General features: G+C 40.9%; 1 protein-coding gene across 1 annotated transcript; it reads left to right on the top strand.

Annotated features, from left to right (window-relative positions):
- Nucleotides 1-293: 293 nt before the first annotated feature.
- syt14a (synaptotagmin XIVa) lies at nucleotides 294-19,596 on the top strand. Its single transcript, XM_028395455.1, has 8 exons — nucleotides 294-343; nucleotides 4,083-4,235; nucleotides 7,302-7,529; nucleotides 12,796-13,067; nucleotides 13,140-13,589; nucleotides 13,846-14,035; nucleotides 14,927-14,983; nucleotides 17,060-19,596. The coding sequence occupies exons 2-8, from the start codon at nucleotides 4,136-4,138 to the stop codon at nucleotides 17,371-17,373; spliced, it is 1,611 nt and encodes a 536-aa protein (XP_028251256.1). The 5' UTR covers nucleotides 294-343; nucleotides 4,083-4,135; the 3' UTR covers nucleotides 17,374-19,596.
- The last annotated feature ends 1,211 nt before the right edge of the window (nucleotides 19,597-20,807 follow it).

The following is a 20,807-nucleotide window of genomic DNA, read 5'->3' as shown; positions in this document are numbered from 1 at the left end:
CCCTCAGTTTACCTCAGTTTACCTAGTTGTTGTCCATTAATGCCTTGTTGTGGCTGAAGAAAATAAAATTTGCCGCAGTTTTGCAGATGAATGTTTATTAGTTGATCCAGCATGAACACCCACATCAGACCGTTACCATCCGGTCTCTGTCAGCGTCTTCTATCTGTGTTATTCTCGTCCTTTTCTCTGAGTTTGTCCGACTGCGTCCAAACATATTTAAATGTGTTTCCATGATGTTGTGTCTGTTGTTCCCTCCATCACAGTGTGGCTCATTGAAAATGCATTGTCTTTCCAGGTGGCGAGCGTAACTGTGGAGTACATGAGCTGATCTGCGTCAGAAAAGGTAGGGCAGATCAGAGCTCTGGGAGGTTGACCCTTTGACCTCCGCACAGCACCTCCTACTCCACGTTCCTCATCAGCACCTTTAAACTGTCCCCGTTTGAAACCCGTCATCTTTTTCACTGTGTTCAGGGTTGAGCTTTCTTGTTGCACTGTGTTGTCTTCTGTGTGCTCACTGCCTGTCTGACATCCTTTCATATTCTGTGTTTGCAGTGTACATACTAAATGTGTTTGTGTTCCTGGAGAGGCTAACATAATTTTCTGATCTATGTAACACGGGCCCTAGGTGAGCCTCGTGGATGTAGATACAGTGTAAACCTGCATAATTGATACGCATAGATTCATAGTCTGTGCCAACAAATACCGTATATTTCTGCAGTTCCATTGCTGCATTGTTTGCAAGTAATTCCAAGTAAATGAAACATGATGCTTCACGGTCTGTGGTTCATATTTTTAAATGAAGTAAAAACAAGTTTTTAACAAATCAGGCTGTGAATAATAATAATTATGTTTCATGTGTAGTCAGAGCACTCATTCATATTTATAGAGCTGACTCTTTTTAAACAAAACATAAGTGGATTCAGAGGGTACTTTTCACAGTGTACGAGCCAACTGAGTGGTCTGGTTGTGTAATTGTGCCAGTTTAATCATTTAGGTTACCTGATTTTTTTCTTTTTTCTTTTTTGCATAATTGTTGGGGACTGATTTGTGTGTGTGTGTGTGTGCGTGCGTGTGCGCAGGTTTGTGGCTTCACAGTAGGTATTGTGCATCAGGGTAATGTCTGAGTATGTGTGGGAGTGTGCATGGGTGTGCTGAGAGTACTTATGATCACACCATGGAGTGTGTGGGTGTCTTGTGGTTTCGAGGGGGGTTTTGTGCTTTTTAACATTAAACATGCCGACTGTTTCTATGTGAACAGAACAGAACCCAACAAAGACCCAACATGGAGCGTTTTCATTAGTTCTTCATGGTTTTGACATGCATTGTATATTTTACTGACAAACATGACATGGGTTGCCAAGGCAATCATTTGGTCTTTTCTTCAGCAGTGTCTACTTGGTTTGGGGAGAATCTCTTAAGTGTCCTTGGCATTGTGGGAGATGTAGTTCTCCCAATCAGCTTTCAGAAATCCCTGGATTAATAGATGACAACTAAAGGATGCTAGCTCTAACTGTCAGTCATTATGTGAAATGGCTTTTCTAGCTAAATTCATAAACACGTGTCTTGTTAGTTTTAGCTGCAGATGTGCCTTGTTTGTCCTTTCCAGACATTTCTAACCAGAGATAAGGTCAGATTTCATGTTTTAGAAACATATTTTTAGATCAGCTGCCTCTTGTGTTTAGTCAGGTTAAGATGTCATTCCTTTGTGTGCAATGTATTAACCTTTCTGTGAGATGTGTTCCTGTCATCTGATTGAAAAGGAGAAGTCATGGCGTCCTTGACCCCTGGTCAGTGATTGGACAATGCTTTCTCAGAAATTAAAAAAAATAAAATAAACAACCACACGTTTTGCTTTTTAAGAGCAATTCAATGTATAATTCAGTTCAGTTTGAATTTACATTTCTAAAATAATCTGTTTATACAGTTTATATTCTGTCTACTCATAGGCCAACTTGCATGTGTCATCAACAGCTTGGCCAATGGCCATGGCTGATGACTGCACAAACAACATACTGTATGTCTGTATATATGTGATGGACACATGAAGTATTTTTGCCCAGTTAAGTGTTTTATAAGTTGATGGATCCTTTTGAAAACTGTTGTTCCAGCATCTAAATGTTGAATTTCAGGTCTGGAACAAGACGTGTTTGGTACATTTTGTAAGGTTGCCTACATTCCTGTTTCTGTCCTTCTTGTGTAACAAAGTCCATTATTGTTTAATCTTGCTGTGAGTCAGCAGTCAGCCCCCCACACACACATTATCTAAGGGCTATTCTTGGTATATTAATGGAATACTGTTGATTTGGTGAAAAGTCAAACTGGAAAATGAGAAATGATGTTAGACAGCTTATACCACGCAGCACCCACACTGTTACACCACTGGCTGCTAATGCCCTGCTTCCTGTCAGAATTCAAATTTTTGTGATGAAACACTCATTTTTTTTCAGGGGTGTATAGAAGAATGAAGCTTGTGGACGGATTCAAACTTAAATATTGTAATTCTGTTAAATGCTCTCTAGACTTTATATTCTTTTCGCAGTTTGAGACAGAATTATACCGAGCAGGATCCCTCCCATTCCATCTGTGCCGTGAATAATTCAGCCAGCAGTGAGAGGCTGGTGCAGTGTGAGCAGACAGGCTTTCCCATGGGATAACGCCTCCTGCTCCCACATCGCCATGTGACCAAACATTGTGGACTACCAACAAATAATCTAGGCTCATTATGGTGGAAAGAACAAACAATTACTCACATGTCTGTAGGCTAGAAAGTCAAACCTGTAAATAGTAGCACAGCAGATAACCACACACTGGTTCCCAGTTGTTCAGGTGTTAATGTACAAGTAGTTATATTCTGTCAAAACTAAAATACTATTTAATCTTAAGGTGCAATTTGTATCTTAGAAATTGCCTAACCTATAAAACATGACAAAGAAAACAGGATTATTTGTTAAAACCTGCGCAGAAATTAATGACAGACCAATAGTGCCACTAATGGCTGACCCCTGCAGTCATTGTTAGACATTGCAGTGAAATTATAAATAACAGAAAGAACATCATCATCATCATTAAATACACTTTTCCTACCAAATGAGCTCATTATTCTCCTTTTGTACAAAGGTAGCCACTTGGTTTAATTGAACAAAATGGACTTTATATATGGATTTCTGTGCTGTGCAGAGCTTCATTCATCAAGGTAAATGAGCTCAGCTCAGTAATTTGCATGCTGAACAAAGAATTTCATGTAATTGCCCTCAAAGTCTGTCACATTTTTCCTCTCTATCGCTTTTATCTGTTAGTTTTACAGCCCTTGCGAAATGACTGTACCTCAAACTTTTTTGTATTGTTGGGTCGGGTCACGGGTGCTACCAGGGGGATCTAGTAGTCAGAATTCATTTGATTCCATTGACCACATTTTATGTACAAAATGCATGCAGTGCATCCCCATCAGTCACAGCAGAGCTTGTGGTTTGAATGCAAAGATGCAAGACTTATCTGATCGCTTTGATGCCACTGCCAGAGTATCCTATGAGTCTCCCCTGTGGCCACACCTGGTGATGGCATCACACTGTCTTGGAGATGCTAGAAGGTCGCACGTGCGACAGAAGGTCATGCGTCACTTTCCTTTAATAAGGAAGACAGTCAGTGTATTTATCATCAGGTGTTCCTTCTGTCCATCCCTAATGATGTTTATGTTCAAAACCAACGGAGTCTTCTGATGTGTTGCACTCAGTGTTGCGATTAATGAGATCTGACTCGCCTGTGCGTCTGGATTCTAAAGTGAGGCTGCACCTGAGCCTGTTGCTATGGCAACCAACAGGTTGTCTGTAGTGATGCAGCTTCTCTCCCTTTCAGTTTACTTGCCTCTCTCTCACTCCCTCTCGTCTTGAACTAGTGTTTTTAGAAAGTGGGAGTGAGGGCTTTTGTTTGTATGTCACCTCAGGACATCTTAACAAAGTCATGAAGTCATCACCTTCTTTCTGCCTTCAGACACAATAAACACATAAAAATATTTATTTTATAATATTAATGACAGTATTCAGCTTCAAAAAACAGCAACATCAACCTGGATTTCTGTGTCTCAGTTTCTCCAGAGGTGCTGGGGTTTCTGACAGCCATTGGACTCTTCATCATCCTCATGACCTTCCTCTTCTGGTACCTCAACAACAAGTTGGCACTAGAGAACCCAGGGAGCCTTCAGTGCCTTGATGACTTCAGGAAAAACACAGAGCTGCAAGGTGAGTCCACGTTTACAAGCCCACAAACCATAGTTTTGTAATGACACGATTTTAGCTACTACATATGTTTAGCAAAAAAGCTTTATGACATATTGTATAACCTTTTGTAGCAGTGTCGATCAGGACATTTAAAACAAAAATATGAATACACCACATGTTGAAATAAACCCCCAACACAAAATACACCCTAAGTTTTACACTTGGAGAAGCGCACCATGACCCCTCTTTAGAGCCTCTAGAAGATTCTCCACCCTTTGCTTCAGCAAACACTTGTGTTGTCCAACTTTTTCATAAAATGATGACACCATGACACTGACTGCAGCATGAGGCCTGACCTCTGCATGGAGACATTTTCCACCGGCATTGGCCTTTCTCAGCCCATGAGGGGATTACTGTTGCTGACAGATGTTTGGCTGTTTAATCATTGCCAGTCCACAGGGCTGCTGAAGTTTCAAAGGTTAGTGGCTCCAGGGAGCCTACATAGGCTGTGGTCCTACCTGAGAAGCCACCTGCTGAACATTCATACACAACACAGCAAAGACAGGCAGTTTATTTGATAAAAAGATGAATCCCCTTTTGTTTACACCCACCCCAGTTCTCATGTGAGCAAAAGCATTGGAATGGACAGATGTAAAGTAGATTCAAGTAAATAAGTTTGTACGGAGCCCCTCTGATGGCAAGCGTCCCTCTCTGGGAAATGTGCTGGAGCACAGGGGAGTTCCAAGAGCACAGGGGAGCGCGGTGCCCAGCCAGGACACATGCCTCCCTGGGCAGCAGGGAGCAATGATCGAGAGCCCCTTGGAACTCCCCAGTGCTCCAGCATTTCCCCTGAGAGCGCCCCGTCAATAACAATACTAATTTGTGGCCATAAATTATTATTTCGTGTGCATGTTGGGGCCACGATTTGTTTATTTTTTTAACCATGTCATGAGAGGGGCTTCGTAAGTTTGGGTCGTTGTCGTTGTGGAGGATGTCCCAGCCAGTGTGGTTGAATCTTTTTTTTTAAATTGGCAGAAAGTGTTTCTGTAGACTTTTGAGGTTATTCTGCTGCTGCCATCATGTGTTACATCATCAGTGAAGATTAATGAACCTCTCCCAGAAGAGGCCATGCAAGCCCATGCCATGACGTTACCTCCACTGTGTTTCACAGATGAGCTTGTGTGTTTGATATCATGAGCAGATCCTTTCTCTCTCTCTCCAAACTTTAACCATAATCACTTTGGTAAGGGTTAATCTTCGTCTCAGGCCTCCTTTTCTTCTTGCTAACGAGTGGTTTGCATCCTCTGCTGTAGCCTCTACTTTGGTTAATAAAGTGTGTGTGGTACCTTCACTCCCTCCCTCTGGAGGTTTGTTGCTGGTGTCACTAATAGTTGGTTTAAGGTCTTTCTTTCCAAGTCGCAAATTGTTTCTGTCTTTAACTGCTGCTTGTTTTCCGTGGTCTTCCTGTTGGAGGTCTGGTACTTCTTCTTCAGGACGTTCTAAATGGCTGTGCTGGCTATGGCCAATGTTTGTGCAATGGCTCTGATTGATTTTCTCCTTATTTCACAATTACCTGTGATTCACCCATAGACAGTTCTCTGATCTTCATAATAATTACAACTCTAACCAACTATAAATGCAGCCTTCACAGACAAAACCAAAAATCTGAAACTGAGGAAAGACATTCAGTGTTATTTATTGTTTGTATAATCAGTGTAATTGGGCACAAAACACACATGTCAGTCACATGTTCCAATACTTTTGCTCCCATGAAAGCTAAAAAAAAGGTGTGTATCAGATCCAGATGTAAATACCTGGAAATAAAATCTTGTAAGTCTTTTCCTGCAGGGAATATTTTGCATGTTGTTCAAATATAAAGCTAATGCCAAACCTTTTTTAGACTTCTGGTACTTTGAACAGAAATAAAAGCTTACAGTCTGTTGTATTTGTTCTATAGCTAATACACATAGAATTAGCTGGGAGACATTTTTATGTAATTGTAGACTGCAACCTAGGCTGTGGTCATGTAAAGCTCTGCTGCCCCCCGCTGGATGTAATATGAAACTACAGGTGGCTTTGTTAAAATTATGAAGTAGAATACAATGCCTATATTATAGGGAAGTTTATCCCCAACATAATAATGACAGTTTATTAGATTTTTGTTTTGCTCTATTGTGCCCTGTCATACACACTATTAAAAATATCCATTTTATAATGTAGACCTAATGCAGAGCACCCTTATGAAAAACAATATTGTAAAACAAAACACCATGTAATATTTTATACAGATGTAACCCTGTAATTTATTATCATATGTCAGTGTATTAAATTTTTCCGCACATTTTTCCATGCATGTTTTTCTGTTACATAACAAAGCACTGCGTTGCATGATGTGTCTGCTTATGGACAGAACACCATGGCAACATTATTATTGCATCAAACCTTTTGACCGTTTTGATTGTGTAAATGCTCACCTCCGTGTCATGATGTTTGCTGCTGTCAGTGACTCAAAATGTGAGTCATGTAAAATACCATCCAGATTTTCATCCAGACATTTAACAGAGTCTAATTTTATACATCACTAAAAATTTCAAAGACTTTCTGACATCAGGATTTCCACTGCAGCTCCACTAAAATAGTTATAGGTGATGATCTGGATCTTGATTGAGCTCTAGTTTTCACATGTACAATGACATTCAGAGTCAGAAAACCAAATGAATAATGAGCTCCTGTAATTTTCTAAAGTGAATTCAACCAATGCAAAACCCTCAATGGATGATGTAGATGATTTGACGCAGGAGAAATGGAGAATGGAGCATGCAGATGTTCCTTTTTGATTATAGTGCTCTTCAGATATCACACTTTAACAAAGCCTGATCAGTGGCTTTCTGTTTAGAATGATCCAATCAACAGCAGCTGCCAACACCAAAAACTCACGAGAAATTGATGTTTTAGAGAAACAAGTGTCAAAATGTTATATTGTGTCCACCACAGCATGCAGAGTTCCTGTGAAATGCAGCACTGGTGCCAGCAGAGGCTGCCCGGCTACCTGATTTTAATCCACTGTTCTTCTCCCTCCACAAACAGACAAGGCCTACGCTGATGCAGACCTGCAGGGCTCATCGTCGGACAGTGAGGATGAACTGATGGGTCAGTATCAGGAAGCAGTCAGCCGCTCCCAGGGCCTCCGAGGAGGAGCCAAGGCGGCCTGTAATGCCAAACACAAAGGAGGCTTCAGCTGGGAGAGCCGGCAGAAGTATAGCCCTCTGACTGCTGGTTATGACGGATACAGCAGTGAAGCCTCGGCTGATGACGGTAGGTCCTGTACAGACTACACTGGCTCCATCTGCCTGTATTCTGTGGATAATTTTTCATCAACATATCCACATATTGAACTCCAGCTGCACAAAGTTGTTTGAAAGATTTTCTTCTTATCGCCACAGTAAGACTCTCCTGCACCTTTATTACCAACACACACACATGACATACACAAGCACTGTCAGTTAATCCAGAGAGGTGATCAAAGCAGAGCTCCCGTTCAGCACACTCTCTGTGGGAGGGTTGCAAAACAGTCAACTGTCTGCATAATCTGCACAGCCGCAGCCTCACTCTGGTCTCCAGTGCATCTGCCAGACTCACCACCATCGTGCTAAGCAGTGTGTGTGTTTCCTTAAAATCTCAAGAAGGGCAGAGAAGTCACAGGAGAGCACTGACACTGACCTCTCTGGATCAGTCTCTTTATTATCCCTCACTTCACTTTGACTAGAAGTGCGTGCTGATTTATTTAACACTTGAACTCTACACACGGAGGAGGTAAATGTGCACTCAAGTATTTATCTAAAGGGAATTATTGACGATGTGGGGAAATATATGTATTCTAAATGAAGAGTGAGTTGAAGGTAAAGCTTCCTTTAGCATCATAGCGTAGCATTAACAGCTCCACGTGCCCGTCAGCACTAACAAGGTTCAGTAATGAACATTTTGTACGTGTAATCCATACAAAAACACAAGTGTTAAACCAACAGACTGTGCTTCAACAGGCGGGGGTGAATTCTTTATCACCTCAACTTGTCATTTTAACAAATTTGTACATGTTAAACAAGATACCATTTCTACATTAGAGGTACTGAATAGTGTATCTTTCAACAAAGTTTACAGTCTTTATGCTAAGCTAAGCAAAGCTACTCTTTAGGAAACAAAAGGAGGTTTTTAAAATTTTTAAATACAGTACAGTCTACAGGAAAATACCCCCAAAATGTCACAGCTGTCATTCAGAGGACAAAGAAATGCATTTTATTTATTTATTTTTATTCATCAAATACAATTTAAAAGCTGCTCTTAAGGTGCTCACAGGAGCTTTTGACTGATTTGTTTATACATACTGCAGTCACCGTTCATTTTGCCGTGTTTATGCCTGGCAGTGTTTTTTTTTTAACGACAAAAACAATCAGATCTATGCCAACGGTCCTCAATCGGTGAATCATGTCTGAACCAGTTTAGTGTTATATAAGACAGAGGGTTCCGAGGTTTGAGTGTCTGGCACAATCTATTTAAAGCCATGTTTGAATGTTTAGCTGAGAGATAAATAGTGCATGGCATGTTTCTTACTCCATTAGCAAAGGAACAGCATGCCACACAAAAGGTTGTTGTTACACAAGTGCTGCAAAAGCTGGATGTCTGCTTGTAAACACTAGATCGTCTTTGTCATCCTCAGTCGGCTGCTCTGAATTTTTAGGTCGTTGTAGAGAATAATGCCAAAGTGTTGTTGAGTGAGGCCATATTTCAACTTTTTCTAAGCGATTCTGGAAAGCAGGAAGTGAAATTCCTGAAAGGTTTTTAGCTCTGTGATGGAAAACAGTTTACTAAACCTGAGAGACAACGGTCAGGGTCATGTGCTATATATGCTGTCATCAGTTCTTTGCATTCTTCTTGGTCTTACGCCTTATTGTTTAAACCTTGCCTGTGTCCTTTTGAAAGACATTTCAGTCTTTTTCAAGCTTCCGTGACTTTTCCATTTGCAGTAATTGTATTTAGTGAGTGCTCTGTCAGACTTTAAGAGTCAGAGGTTTGAGTCACGAGTGCCTGGCAGCAATAATATGATATTTATGTGGTTTATTTATATGACAACATTTTAGCTTTAAGGGAGATGTGTTGGGTTTTTTGTGTGTTGTTGTAATACCATTAAAGGTTTGAAGGATTATATAGAGAAATCTGACAGGTGGTGGAAGCAAAGAAAAGCAGTCACATTTCCAGCTCGTCTAAACTTTTCAGATCATGAGTTGATTGTAGTTTTACTTGTAGTTGACAACACAATAATCCAGGGAGGAGGAAGTAAAGTAAGAGCTCTGTCCATCCACAGCTGCACTTTGGTTTAATGTACTGGAGGTTCATTATTTTCCTCCCTGTGGTATGGCTTTGAAGGCTTTCTTTCCCATCAACTCATCAGGGATCCCAGTCAGCCATCATAGATCAGCACTGATAAAGCAGCTGCCTCATATCAACACTGACATCAGGTCTGTCTGTCACTTTAAAACAGACATGAATCAGACATTCGGACATAGGGGAGTAGAGTCCATGATTTTCTGTGACGGCTGAAGGACATAATTTTGTTCATCTGAAACAAACGCTTCTACTACTGCTGCTTGTGTTTCTCTGTGAGTATGAAGAGCTTTATCCTCAGGACATATGTATTATACATGAGGACGATTGTGCCAGAGCTGCACAATCAAAGAGGGTCGGTGCCTGAGTGGCTCGGCTCTACTCCCCTCCCCACAAAAAAGGAAGTAAGCAGAAATAAAGAAAGGATCTGAGGTTTGTCTGGACCTTTTTGAAGTTAGAGACGTCTCTGGAGAACAGGACAGATATGTAATGCGAACAGTCATGTCAAATTATTTCATTGTCAATGAAGTAAGCCATCAGAGTTATAAAAAGGTAACTTTTCATTAGAATTTACTGTATGTTAGGGACATTTTATAGAGCTACCGAACTACTTTCTTTGCACCCTTTTTCAGCCTTGTTGCTAACCTTAGCTAACCATATTCTGGCTTTTGAACAGTAGTGGAGGAAATACTGAAGCTAAGTACTTAAGTAAAAGTACAATTACCCAGTAAAATATATACTTAAGTAAAAGTAGAAGTGCTACATCAACGATCCTACTTAAGTAAAAGTCTCAAGTGCTTTTAAATGTACTTAAAGTATTAAAAGTAAAGTACACTGAAGAAAGCACTGAACACATATATTTCCATAGCAAAGGATATCTGAACAGGTTAAAATAATCAAAGAAATCATCTTAAAAATAAAATGGACGATGTGTAGTTAATTTACATTTTCAGTACAGAAATCTTTGAAATGTACCCAGAACCAGCTGTGGACATGTCTGTGTGTCATGAGGCAGGCTGTGGGCATCAAGTGAACAGAGGCTGGTAATAAAAAAAACAGGCATTCACCATTTTTACTGTGTATGTATTCCTGCTTCAGATTAATGTTAATCAGACATTTGTGTTAGCAGACAGTATAACTAGTAAGCTAACTGAGCCAGAGCACCGGCATCATGATTGAGTCACATTATAGAAACACAGCTGGCAGAGTGACACCACTTCCATGCAGAGTCTGACCTCACATCAGTCCAGCACTGTGTTCAGAAAATGTAACAAGTAACTACAACACTGTAGAAATGTAGTGGAGTAGAAAGTACAGATAATAGCTGTGAGACATTCTGGCACAGGTAGTAGTGTAGGTTTGTGTTCAGATAGAGCAGAAGGTGGTTCTGTTGCACCAATAAACTGATACTAAACAGCAACATGTAAGAGATACCAGTAAGTTCTTAAAACAGCTGTAATGTTCCAGCTTTACGGGAGAACGACAGCTTTCTTTTTAAACAGCATACTAATGAAAATTTTCACTGCAGTGCAACAGTGTGTTTTTTTCTATTATACATAGAGAGTCAGTTCAGCAGATCTCTCACTCAAAGTCACACATACGACTGAGGCTTCTTTTCTCACATGCAAATCAATGTAGTGTAGGTGAGATGAAGCTAACGGTGTGTTCACATGCTACTGTTCAGTCTGGTTCCAGCACAAGTTTAGAAAGAAAATTCAGCTTAAATATTAAAAAAGAAAAGGCCTTTGTTGAAATCAGGTTGATGATTTTTCTGTTTAAATCATTTTTTTGACTTTTTGCTGACAGTGGATGCAGCATTTACACGATGATGCTGAAAACTTGATTAGAAAAGGTGTGTTTCCTGCTGCTTACAGCTACCAAAAGGGACAAGGGCAAGTACAGCTGCTCTCATTTCTCACCCAGGATATTTATATACCCAACTTTCACAGTCAAGTTTCACAAAACCCCACAAAACAGTTCCACCACTTAAAGAGGTACGCGAACACAAAACAAGGCGAATGCCAGTACAGAGGGGATGGAACTCAAAGGGAGGGGTGTGGGTTAGACGAGAGGAGGAATGGTAACCATCCCAATTAGTGGGCTGGAGAAAAGAGTAGTGCTTTTTACACAGCAGCTTCCATCAAATCAGCCGCCCCCGGCTCAGCAGGAAAAAAGCTGCTCAAAATGGATTTGCTCCTTTTATCAAGCCCTCCATGACACTTAGTTAAGACTCCTTTGCCTCCATCCTGCCACTGATATGTGCCACTTTGAGCTGGTGTCTCACTGACATTATTAAGAGTGAAAGTTTCAAACTTGGGAGAAAGCTGGAACAATGTGCTGGAGTGGATTACGTCACACAAAAGTTAGAAGACGGCATGAGAAGAGATTTTTATTTTTTCACAGTCTTTTGTTTTCTTTTTTTTCTTTTTTTGCAAGAGACTGGATTTAAAACACGTCCCACCAGTGTCCCTGTGGGAGTATTAACTTTGGCTGCTCAATTTTTTCGAATTAAAATTGGACAAGGGAGGCAGATATAAGAATGCAGCTGACAACACAATTCAAAGCTCTTTGTCAGTGTCACAGTAATGTTCAGCGTAGCCCTATTCTCTGCCTTCTAGGCAACTGAATCATTTAGGAAGGTGAGAGGCATGAAATCTGTGGCAGATTAAGATGTGTTCTGTTCAGCCCTTTAATGGTGCATATCTGATGTTTTATTTAGATTGTGCATTCAAAAGATTTCTCTCTGAGTTCATTGTGCTCGTGAGGACACGCAGTGTAGGATCTATTTATCAGACAGAAAGAGAGAAGGAGGAAGAACATGATGGAGTTATTGTTTAGTCCTGAGGTAGGTGGAAAGTAAAATCATCTAATAATATGAATTACAGAACTGCACCGTGCACATGCAGGTATTTTTTTGTATTTATTCCTTTGAAACTAACTACGGTACAATTTGTGCTTTCTCCCAGTCTTCTTTTTAGCCACAGTGATGCACATACATGTATTTGTCTGTGATTCCCACATACAGCTATTTCTTCTCCTTAATTACTGTGTGTATGTGTAATAGATTACGCTTAAATAAATACGTGTTCCTGAAGGGACCTGCTAGTAATTTGTTGTTGCTTTTTGTCATGAACATGAGGCATTACTGTCTAGTAAGGTTACACTTATCTATTCCTACACACTTCTTTTTCTTTCTCATTAGTCAACTGCATCCAGAGGATGAGGCGCACTCCACCGCTGGATGAGCTTCAGCCTCCGCCCTATCAGGATGAGAACGGATCTCCAAGGATGTCCTGCACTTTGTCAGACCTGGGTGATGCCAAGTGTGACCTGTCGCAGACCAGCGGCAGCCCTCACCTTTCCTTTGGCAAGTGTCCCAGCGAGGGCAGTGACGGCCATGAGACTGACTGTTACCTCAACAAGGGCTACGAGGAGGATGTCCCCAGTGACAGTACAGCTGTCCTAAGTCCAGAGGTAAATACTGACACAATGATGATGTAAATGTACACTGATATGTTTTTATTGACCATCTCTGGGGTTTTTTAGGACATGTCAGCCCGTGGATCAGCTGCACGGCTCCCTAAAGGCTATGAACCAGATCCTGTTGCAAAATACGGAACGTTGGACATTGTGTTTGACTACGACTCCGAAGAGCAGCAGCTGGCTGTGACCATCATGGCTGTAACAGACCTTCCTACCACCAAACGCATGGGTAACATCTCCTGGCAGGTCCACCTAGTGCTTCTTCCCACCAAGAAGCAGAGGGCAAAGACAGGGATCCAAAGAGGCCCATGCCCCATCTTCACAGAGACATTCCGCTTTAGCCACGTGGAGTCAGAGATGATCGGTAATTACGCCATCCGATTCCGCCTGTACAGCATGAGACGCATGAAAAAGGAGAAGGTGCTCGGGGAAAAGGTGTTCTACCTCACCAAGCTCAACCTTCAGGGCAAAATGTCGGTGCCGGTCATATTGGACCCGTGCTGCGCTCTTCCGGTAAGGACAGTCAGAGCAGGAGTAGGCTTTTACAATGAATGTGCTGTGTATTATCAGTAGCTTTTACTGTTGTACTAGTTTGACTGGGAATGTTTTATCTCCAGATGTAGTAAAGCTGGGCATTCTGTGTATTGCAAATGCTATTAATAGCATGGGAAGTAAAGTGGTGACAAGATCTGCTCATCATGAATTTTTGATTCATGGTAATGAATTATTGATTTTGCAGCATTTTCTGAACGCCTGCTAACATTTTCAGGGTGGTGAATCCCAGGTCAGCCTGTCAGATATGACATGCAGTGAAAGCGCCTCATCATTCCAGTCAGTCAGTCAGACCTCCACACCAGAGATCCTGGTGGGCCTGGTGTACAACGCCACGACAGGACGTCTCTCAGTGGAGGTCATCAAAGGCATCCACTTCAAAAACCTGGCTGCCAACAAGCCACCCAGTAAGTACCCTAAAAGGTTCAGTGCAGTGAGCAGGGTTACAGCTTGTAGAATGGAAAAAGGACAAGTTGAGCCTGTGCATGGAGGTTTGTGTTTAGGCAGTGACAATGCAACTTTAACCCTTGTGTCCTCCTCCTGCCTTTTTTGTACATTTTTTTCATTTTTTTTCATTTGCTGATCATCTTTGCTGAGTTACAGCTGGTGGCGTGGATTTTGTTTCTTTCAAGTCAAATTGTTTTGCTCACCTCAATAATTAATTATTGATCAAAAAACAGAAACAATTATTTTCATAAAATAAATAGAGAGATTTCGAATATTCAAACAGGCATTGTAAGTGTTAAAATCCTGAATATGATATGTTTGGTAGTTTTATGTAAGACTGAATTAGTTTAAATGATTCATGAGGAAAAAAAGCAGAAAAAAATATTGAGGTATGATAATTTAATAGCCGTTTTTATGGTATGGTTTGGCCATGAGGGTAGTAAAAAGGAGGAGGGCACAAGGCTTAAACTTTTGTATAAACACATAAACTAACCTCTTCATTGTGCTCTATATAACTGAACCAGAGAAAGACCATACAGGGCTTGTAACTTCTCCAAATAAGAGATAGTCTAAACTATCTCACCTGCACTGCCTGCTTTCAGTTTTCCTCTGGTTTGATCCCTGGTTTCCCTCATTTCCTGATCAGCCTTCTCAGTCAGCTTCCAGGGATCCAAGCAGCAAGTTCAAACAAAAACACAACCTCTTGTTGAACTTTGTGCAACGTTGTTGTTGTTGTTGGCCTTCTGACCCTGTTTCTCTTTCCTTACTGCACCTGAAATGCTCTCACCCTACTGCCTTTTTGACATCTTGGTCCGTTGTTTTTCTTACTGCTGTCCAACCCTTGTTGTCAGATGGGCTGTTCTGTTGTCTAAAACACTTGATAGGTGGACAGGTTTATATTATCAGAGGTGAGTCTCTGTTCCTGTGAGGTGCTATCGGTGTTTGTACATCTTCATGGATGCAGTTTACTGGTTTGCATAATAAATAACTGAACAAACATAGACACATATAATGTATTTGTCCATATGCACACCTCAAAGACTCCTCCATGAAGATGTTTGCTGTTGCTTGCTGCATTTTTGTGAATGTGTTCGTCCTGTAATGCAGCCTACTAGTTGCCTATCTCACATTCTCCCATGTGTCTGTGATGCCTTCATTTTCTCACTCAGACCTAACACGCCGAGTCGGTGCAGTTTTCTTGGTGGCACATTGCTGACGAGAGGGAAATATTTAGCGTCATTTACTGCTGGTTTTATTTAAACAGTACATTTTGGCATGCTTTGGGTGTAATTTTACATTTTTTTTTACAGAAACAGGCCTTGTGTAATAGAGTGGCATAAATATTCATCTCACAGTCACACTGCACTGTCCTCCCATTAATTGCCATGCTCATTGCATTCACAAACGTCTGTAACTAATGACTGGCTGACAGCTTTTGATATTGTTTGTACATTCCTGAATAGCATATCCACACTACGCAGTCTTCAAATTGTGCTAAGGGGAAATAGTCACATCTGGTAACACTGAAAAAAAAACCTTTGTGCAAAATCTTCATGAAGGCCTTGATTGACTTTGTGTGCCTTACAAAGTGGAAAGAGCACTGTGATGTGAAAGATGCGGAGCAATTTCAAAGCTCCTTTTCTAGCATTTCAAAACAGTACCGAGCCGCCGAGTCAAGTTAATCATCAGCCACAGCCCCTCTCATTCAGTGACAATACCAAAGAGCCATGCATCACCGCTACTGACCACTTAAGACATCCACAGCTCTACAGAGCCCATTCAGCAGCAGTCAAAAAAGAAATCAAGGCTATTTTTTCCCCCTTTGCTTTTTATGTCAAAGAGAGCAACTGAATGTGTGATTCAAAGCGGCGAGCTCGGCGTTGGAAGGCAGCTGGCACTCGACAGCATGAAAGCCTCAGCAATTCATTCCTTATACTCCCTCTTAGACAGGAACATAATACACAGCATTATTACTGAGTGTGGTTGTAGACGAGGGGCGAAACACTCTCAAAGAGCCATTGTGATTGCCAGTCTTGCCTCGTTTGCTTTCAGCTGGATTTGTGGCTTCAGTTTATGTCATGATTTCTGCATGGAAATGAGGAGTGAATAAGGAAACGGTGAATGCTGAAATCACTCGATAATGGCTGAGGTTTTCTTTTTCTTTTGCTTTTTCCTCTTTCGGTTTAAATTAATCAGATTCATCCCGAATTATGTTTTTTTTGTGTGCAAGAAAATAGGAGATCAGCTGGGAAAGACAAGTGGAAAATGTCACACTGTAAGATATGAGTTTACACGCAGTCCAAAGATTTAAAGATTGAGTTATTGCTAGTCTCAGTCATTCGTGTTTTTGAACATTCTCCTTGAGTACGTATCCTCCTAAATGTGACGTGTGTTTCCGATGGAGCGAGGTTTTTCGGACACTGCTCCGGGCTCTAAATGTCTTTGCACAAGCCACGACACTGACACTGTGTCAAAGTCAGGGGAAATAATAGCAGCCCCTCAGGGTATTTCCTGATGACTTCATTAATTTTAGCCACATCGTTTGTTTCATCCTCTAAGCAGATATATTCTTAACTTTATTAATCATGTGTGTGTTTTTTTTTTTATCTTCGACGTTATCCTCTACCTTAGGTTAGACATACAGTAGTTGCATAGCAACAAGACAGAAGTAATACTCCCTGCATCCTGTGAGTTCTTGCTGTCTGATATCAGGAACACACACAGCTGTGCTCCGTGTTTGATCAGGAGAAAACCGCAGCCTATGTGGCCCTGATCTTATGCATCAACTGCAGTGACAGTATTGCAAGAGCAAATGCTCTGTGGGGAAAATGTGTCACACTTTGCTGCAGAAGAGGCTGCAGCAGGTTGTAATGCTCAACTTAGAAGAGAATACCCTGGAAAGACATGAGGGTTTTGCACAAAGGAATCATTCTAAATCTAAACATTATGCATCCAGTAACTGTCTCTACTGCTTCTCGCCTTAGATACATATGTTAAGCTGACCTTACTCAACTCCATGGGTCACGAGATGTCCAAGTGTAAGACCTCCATCTGTCGAGGTCAGCCCAACCCGACCTACAAAGAGACGTTCATTTTCCAGGTAGCTCTTTTCCAGCTGTCGGACGTCACGCTCATCCTCTCCGTCTACAACATGCGCAGCATGAAGCGGAAGGAGATGATCGGTTGGATTTCATTGGGCCTCAACAGCTCTGGAGAGGAGGAGCTCACTCACTGGACCCAGATGAAAGAATCTAAAGGACAGCAGGTTTGCCACTGGCACAGTTTGCTGGAGTCCTAACAGAGGAGGAGGCAGAGTGAGTGGAGAAAGTGTGTGAGGATAACACCGCACAGAGCGTCCGACAAAAAAAGAGAGAGAGGGGCCATGTGTGTCTGCACCCAGAGCATTTTGCTCTGTCTGCAAAATCACTGACAGCTATTGTGACATCATCACTGATCTGATCAATCAATCAGATTAATATGGGTTGCAGTATTTTGTCAGGTATTGCCCTGTCATAACTTTTAAGCAGATGGCATGTTTTTATGAGACAAGTAAATATCAACACGTCTCGTTAAAACAACAGATGTCAGGGTCGGAAACTCCCTTCAGCCTTCTGTAGAGATGTTTTAGTAAATTTATGAAAAAGTTGATGCCATATTGTGACAGAGGTCAGCAACATTTGGACCAGTCGGATCACATCATCAGCTGTTTTGGTACAGCAGTAGAGACACCAAAAACCAACCAGCATTCCATCAGGTTTCTACTGGACCTGAAGTCTGAATATCTCCAGACATCTGTTGTTTCACTAACATATCAACACAGCAGTGTTGAGTTAGACTAATCAAAGTTGAACCTTGCACAATAGATTTATTTTTTAGTCACTTGGATGTAACCTACCCCACAGGAAGTGGGAAAAACCCCCGAAAGACTGAGTGCAATAGTCACATCAGATTATTAATACACAGCACTCCTATCCATAATCCATAACTGATTCAGATATGGATACAGGTACTGAGATACTACTGGACTTAAAGTTTAACTCACAGCTGCTCAGAACAGTGTCATTCAGATGTGTGCAGGAGCCTGGAGGACATGTTTGCAGACGTTTGAGGGTTTTATTGGTAAATCCTACATGTTCTCACCCAGTCAGTATTGTCGTGTTAAAACACAACACAATGGTTTGAGAAATGCTGCCAGACAAATAACATGACATCACTGACAGCAGATGCACTTCACTTTGGAACTCAACAGTTTGAAAACACACTGATAGACAGAGATAAATATGTAGAAAAGTGTAGTAGTTACTGTGGTGGTTTTGTGATCTTGACTTTCCTTTTTTTTACAAGTTACACACAATGTCACAGCATTTGTAAAAGAAATGAAGACACCTCTTTGAACAGAAGCATTACATCAGTTAATCAGTTAACAGGTGAGACCTGTTGCCGCTGTTCGACCCGCTCTGGTGCTATAGAAGCGCTGCACACACAAAAGCCTTATGGTTTAGGTCCAAACACAGACACGCTGAGAGCACACAGATCAGAAAGCACACACACACACACACACACACACACACACACTCTCTCTCAGCCTCACCAGAGGGACGTCATGTTCTGAGAAGTGATCTTTGTAGGAGACGAGCTTGCTGAATGTCTTTAGATGAATTGCACTTTTACTTCACTTACAGACAACAGAACATACATATACTCTTTACTGTGCCTGTGGTTGTGGTGAAAGCTAGCTTTGTATTGTGTTATCACGTGTGTGTGTGAGCGTGTGTGTGTGGGAGGTACAGTAAAGGGAGCGTGGGGGGCTGTGATATAGGTAGTTGTTGCATTTTGGTGTTGGCTGATAATTAGAACAACATAACCCACTTCTTGATTGTCTGGTATATTACTTTATATCAATACATGTTATTTTGATCTATTTTTGTATCAATAATGAGGACATTGTGTCAGGACGGTTATTAGTGAATCAAACATTAACCCACTCTATAAGCAATACTGTTGCTACTCTTCATTATTTCATGTTTTAGTGGAGACTTTCTAGCTCAGGTCCCTTTTAGATTCCCTTCTTCGGGATGTGATGATGGAGACCAAGAGAGCTCATCTCAAACCAATCTGTCAAGACTTCTCAGCTTTGATGCTTTTTAACAGTGTGAGACAGAAGCACAGCCTTTACAGCACAACAGTGAAACACAGCGTGTGGAAGAGCCTGGCAGTCAGCTCGTATCTATAGAGAGAGGTTCTTCTGATAGTTCTGATTTCCTCATCAGCCTGGATCCTTTGATTTAGCTTAATGAATCCTTTTGTGTGACATTTGACAACCTGTAAAAACAGAGGGGGAGTCATCAACAGAAGATACATGGAGATATTTAGAACTGTGAGGGTGGCAGCCATGCATTAAAATGATATTATTATTATTAGTGAAGATGATTTTTACCTCTTGACCTTTTACCCTGATGCTGAACTCAAGAAAAATACATTTAGGGTGCTCATTTATTATAATAAGAAGAAAATGGAATACAATCGGATGACTTTTAGCTGCTAAACTGTATGAAAACCAGCTTTAAAACGGCTGCTTCTCAGCTTTAAATGAAGTGGTATTTAAATTAGTTTGGTTTAATTATTCAGGTTGATATAAATTCAAATTCTAATGACCTGTCTTTGCCTTTATACCAAAGCAACAGGAGCTCTTTGAATGTCCCTGTAATCTTTCACAAGCTGTGTTTCACTAATAAGGTTTTTAAAACAGTGTATTTATGCTTCGCTGTATTGTTTCTTACGCTTTCATTTACTGGACACTTTTCAGAGACTCTTCTAGTTTTTAAAGTTTCAATCTGTGATTTTTTTTTTTTTTTAGGTTTAGAAACTACCTATGCCACAGACGGCATTGGTGCCTTACTGTTTTTCACTCAGCAACTTTGTGTCACAGTGTCTTAACCTGTAAATGTACTTTTCTTCTGTACTTCAGGCTGAGTTTGTAAAATGTCTTACAAATTGATTTATGATAGAGAGAGTTTCTATGTGATGATATTATTGTTTAAAAAAGAACAAAATGAAAAACAGATCTTTGGTTGGAGCACTTCTTTCTTATGTGTGAACAGTCGTCTTGCATTGTCTTCAGTATTTGGGTTAATTTGCATTGACACAGAACAGCCAACAGGTGGAGCAACCATTGCATTTTACTGCTTTTTGGCAGCTTTTAAACTTAAATTACTTTATAATTGTTTAACTTTTCCCAGTTGAGTTCAGACTGTTACAATTCGTGTAAAATTGAATGAGTGCTGTGGAGTTTTGTGCTCCAAAATCAGATTGCCTGCAGTTCTTATAGGGTGTATACAGTGGTTGACTTGTACTGTTGTGCCTCATTTTACACAGAGATAGTTACTCACGTATTTACATCTAAATATCCTATAGAAATAATGAATAATGGAAATGGCATGAGGCCAGAAATGGAAAAATAAGAAGAAGATATGGTTCTCTGTTGATCTGTTATCACGCAGACTGTGGAGACATCCACTCAGCAGGGACTAGGTCTGACAGGACTGACGTCCCTGCCACATGTGTGGTGTGTGTTGTTGGCAGTGGTAGTTTGAGCCATTAAAAACGAGAAGGTAAGAGGAGAGAAAATAAGATCAGAGATATAGGGTTTTTTTTAAATTCTTTTACAATTAACTGCGTTCTGCAGCACATTCCTCAGCTGAACGCAGAACAAAGCGCTTCAGAGGGAGTAAG

Source organism: Parambassis ranga, chromosome 22 (genome assembly GCF_900634625.1).
Source record: "Parambassis ranga chromosome 22, fParRan2.1, whole genome shotgun sequence".
In the NCBI taxonomy this organism is placed as follows: Eukaryota; Metazoa; Chordata; class Actinopteri; family Ambassidae; genus Parambassis; species Parambassis ranga.
Note: the sequence above shows the minus strand (reverse complement) of the source record. Positions and strands in the feature narration are given on the sequence as shown.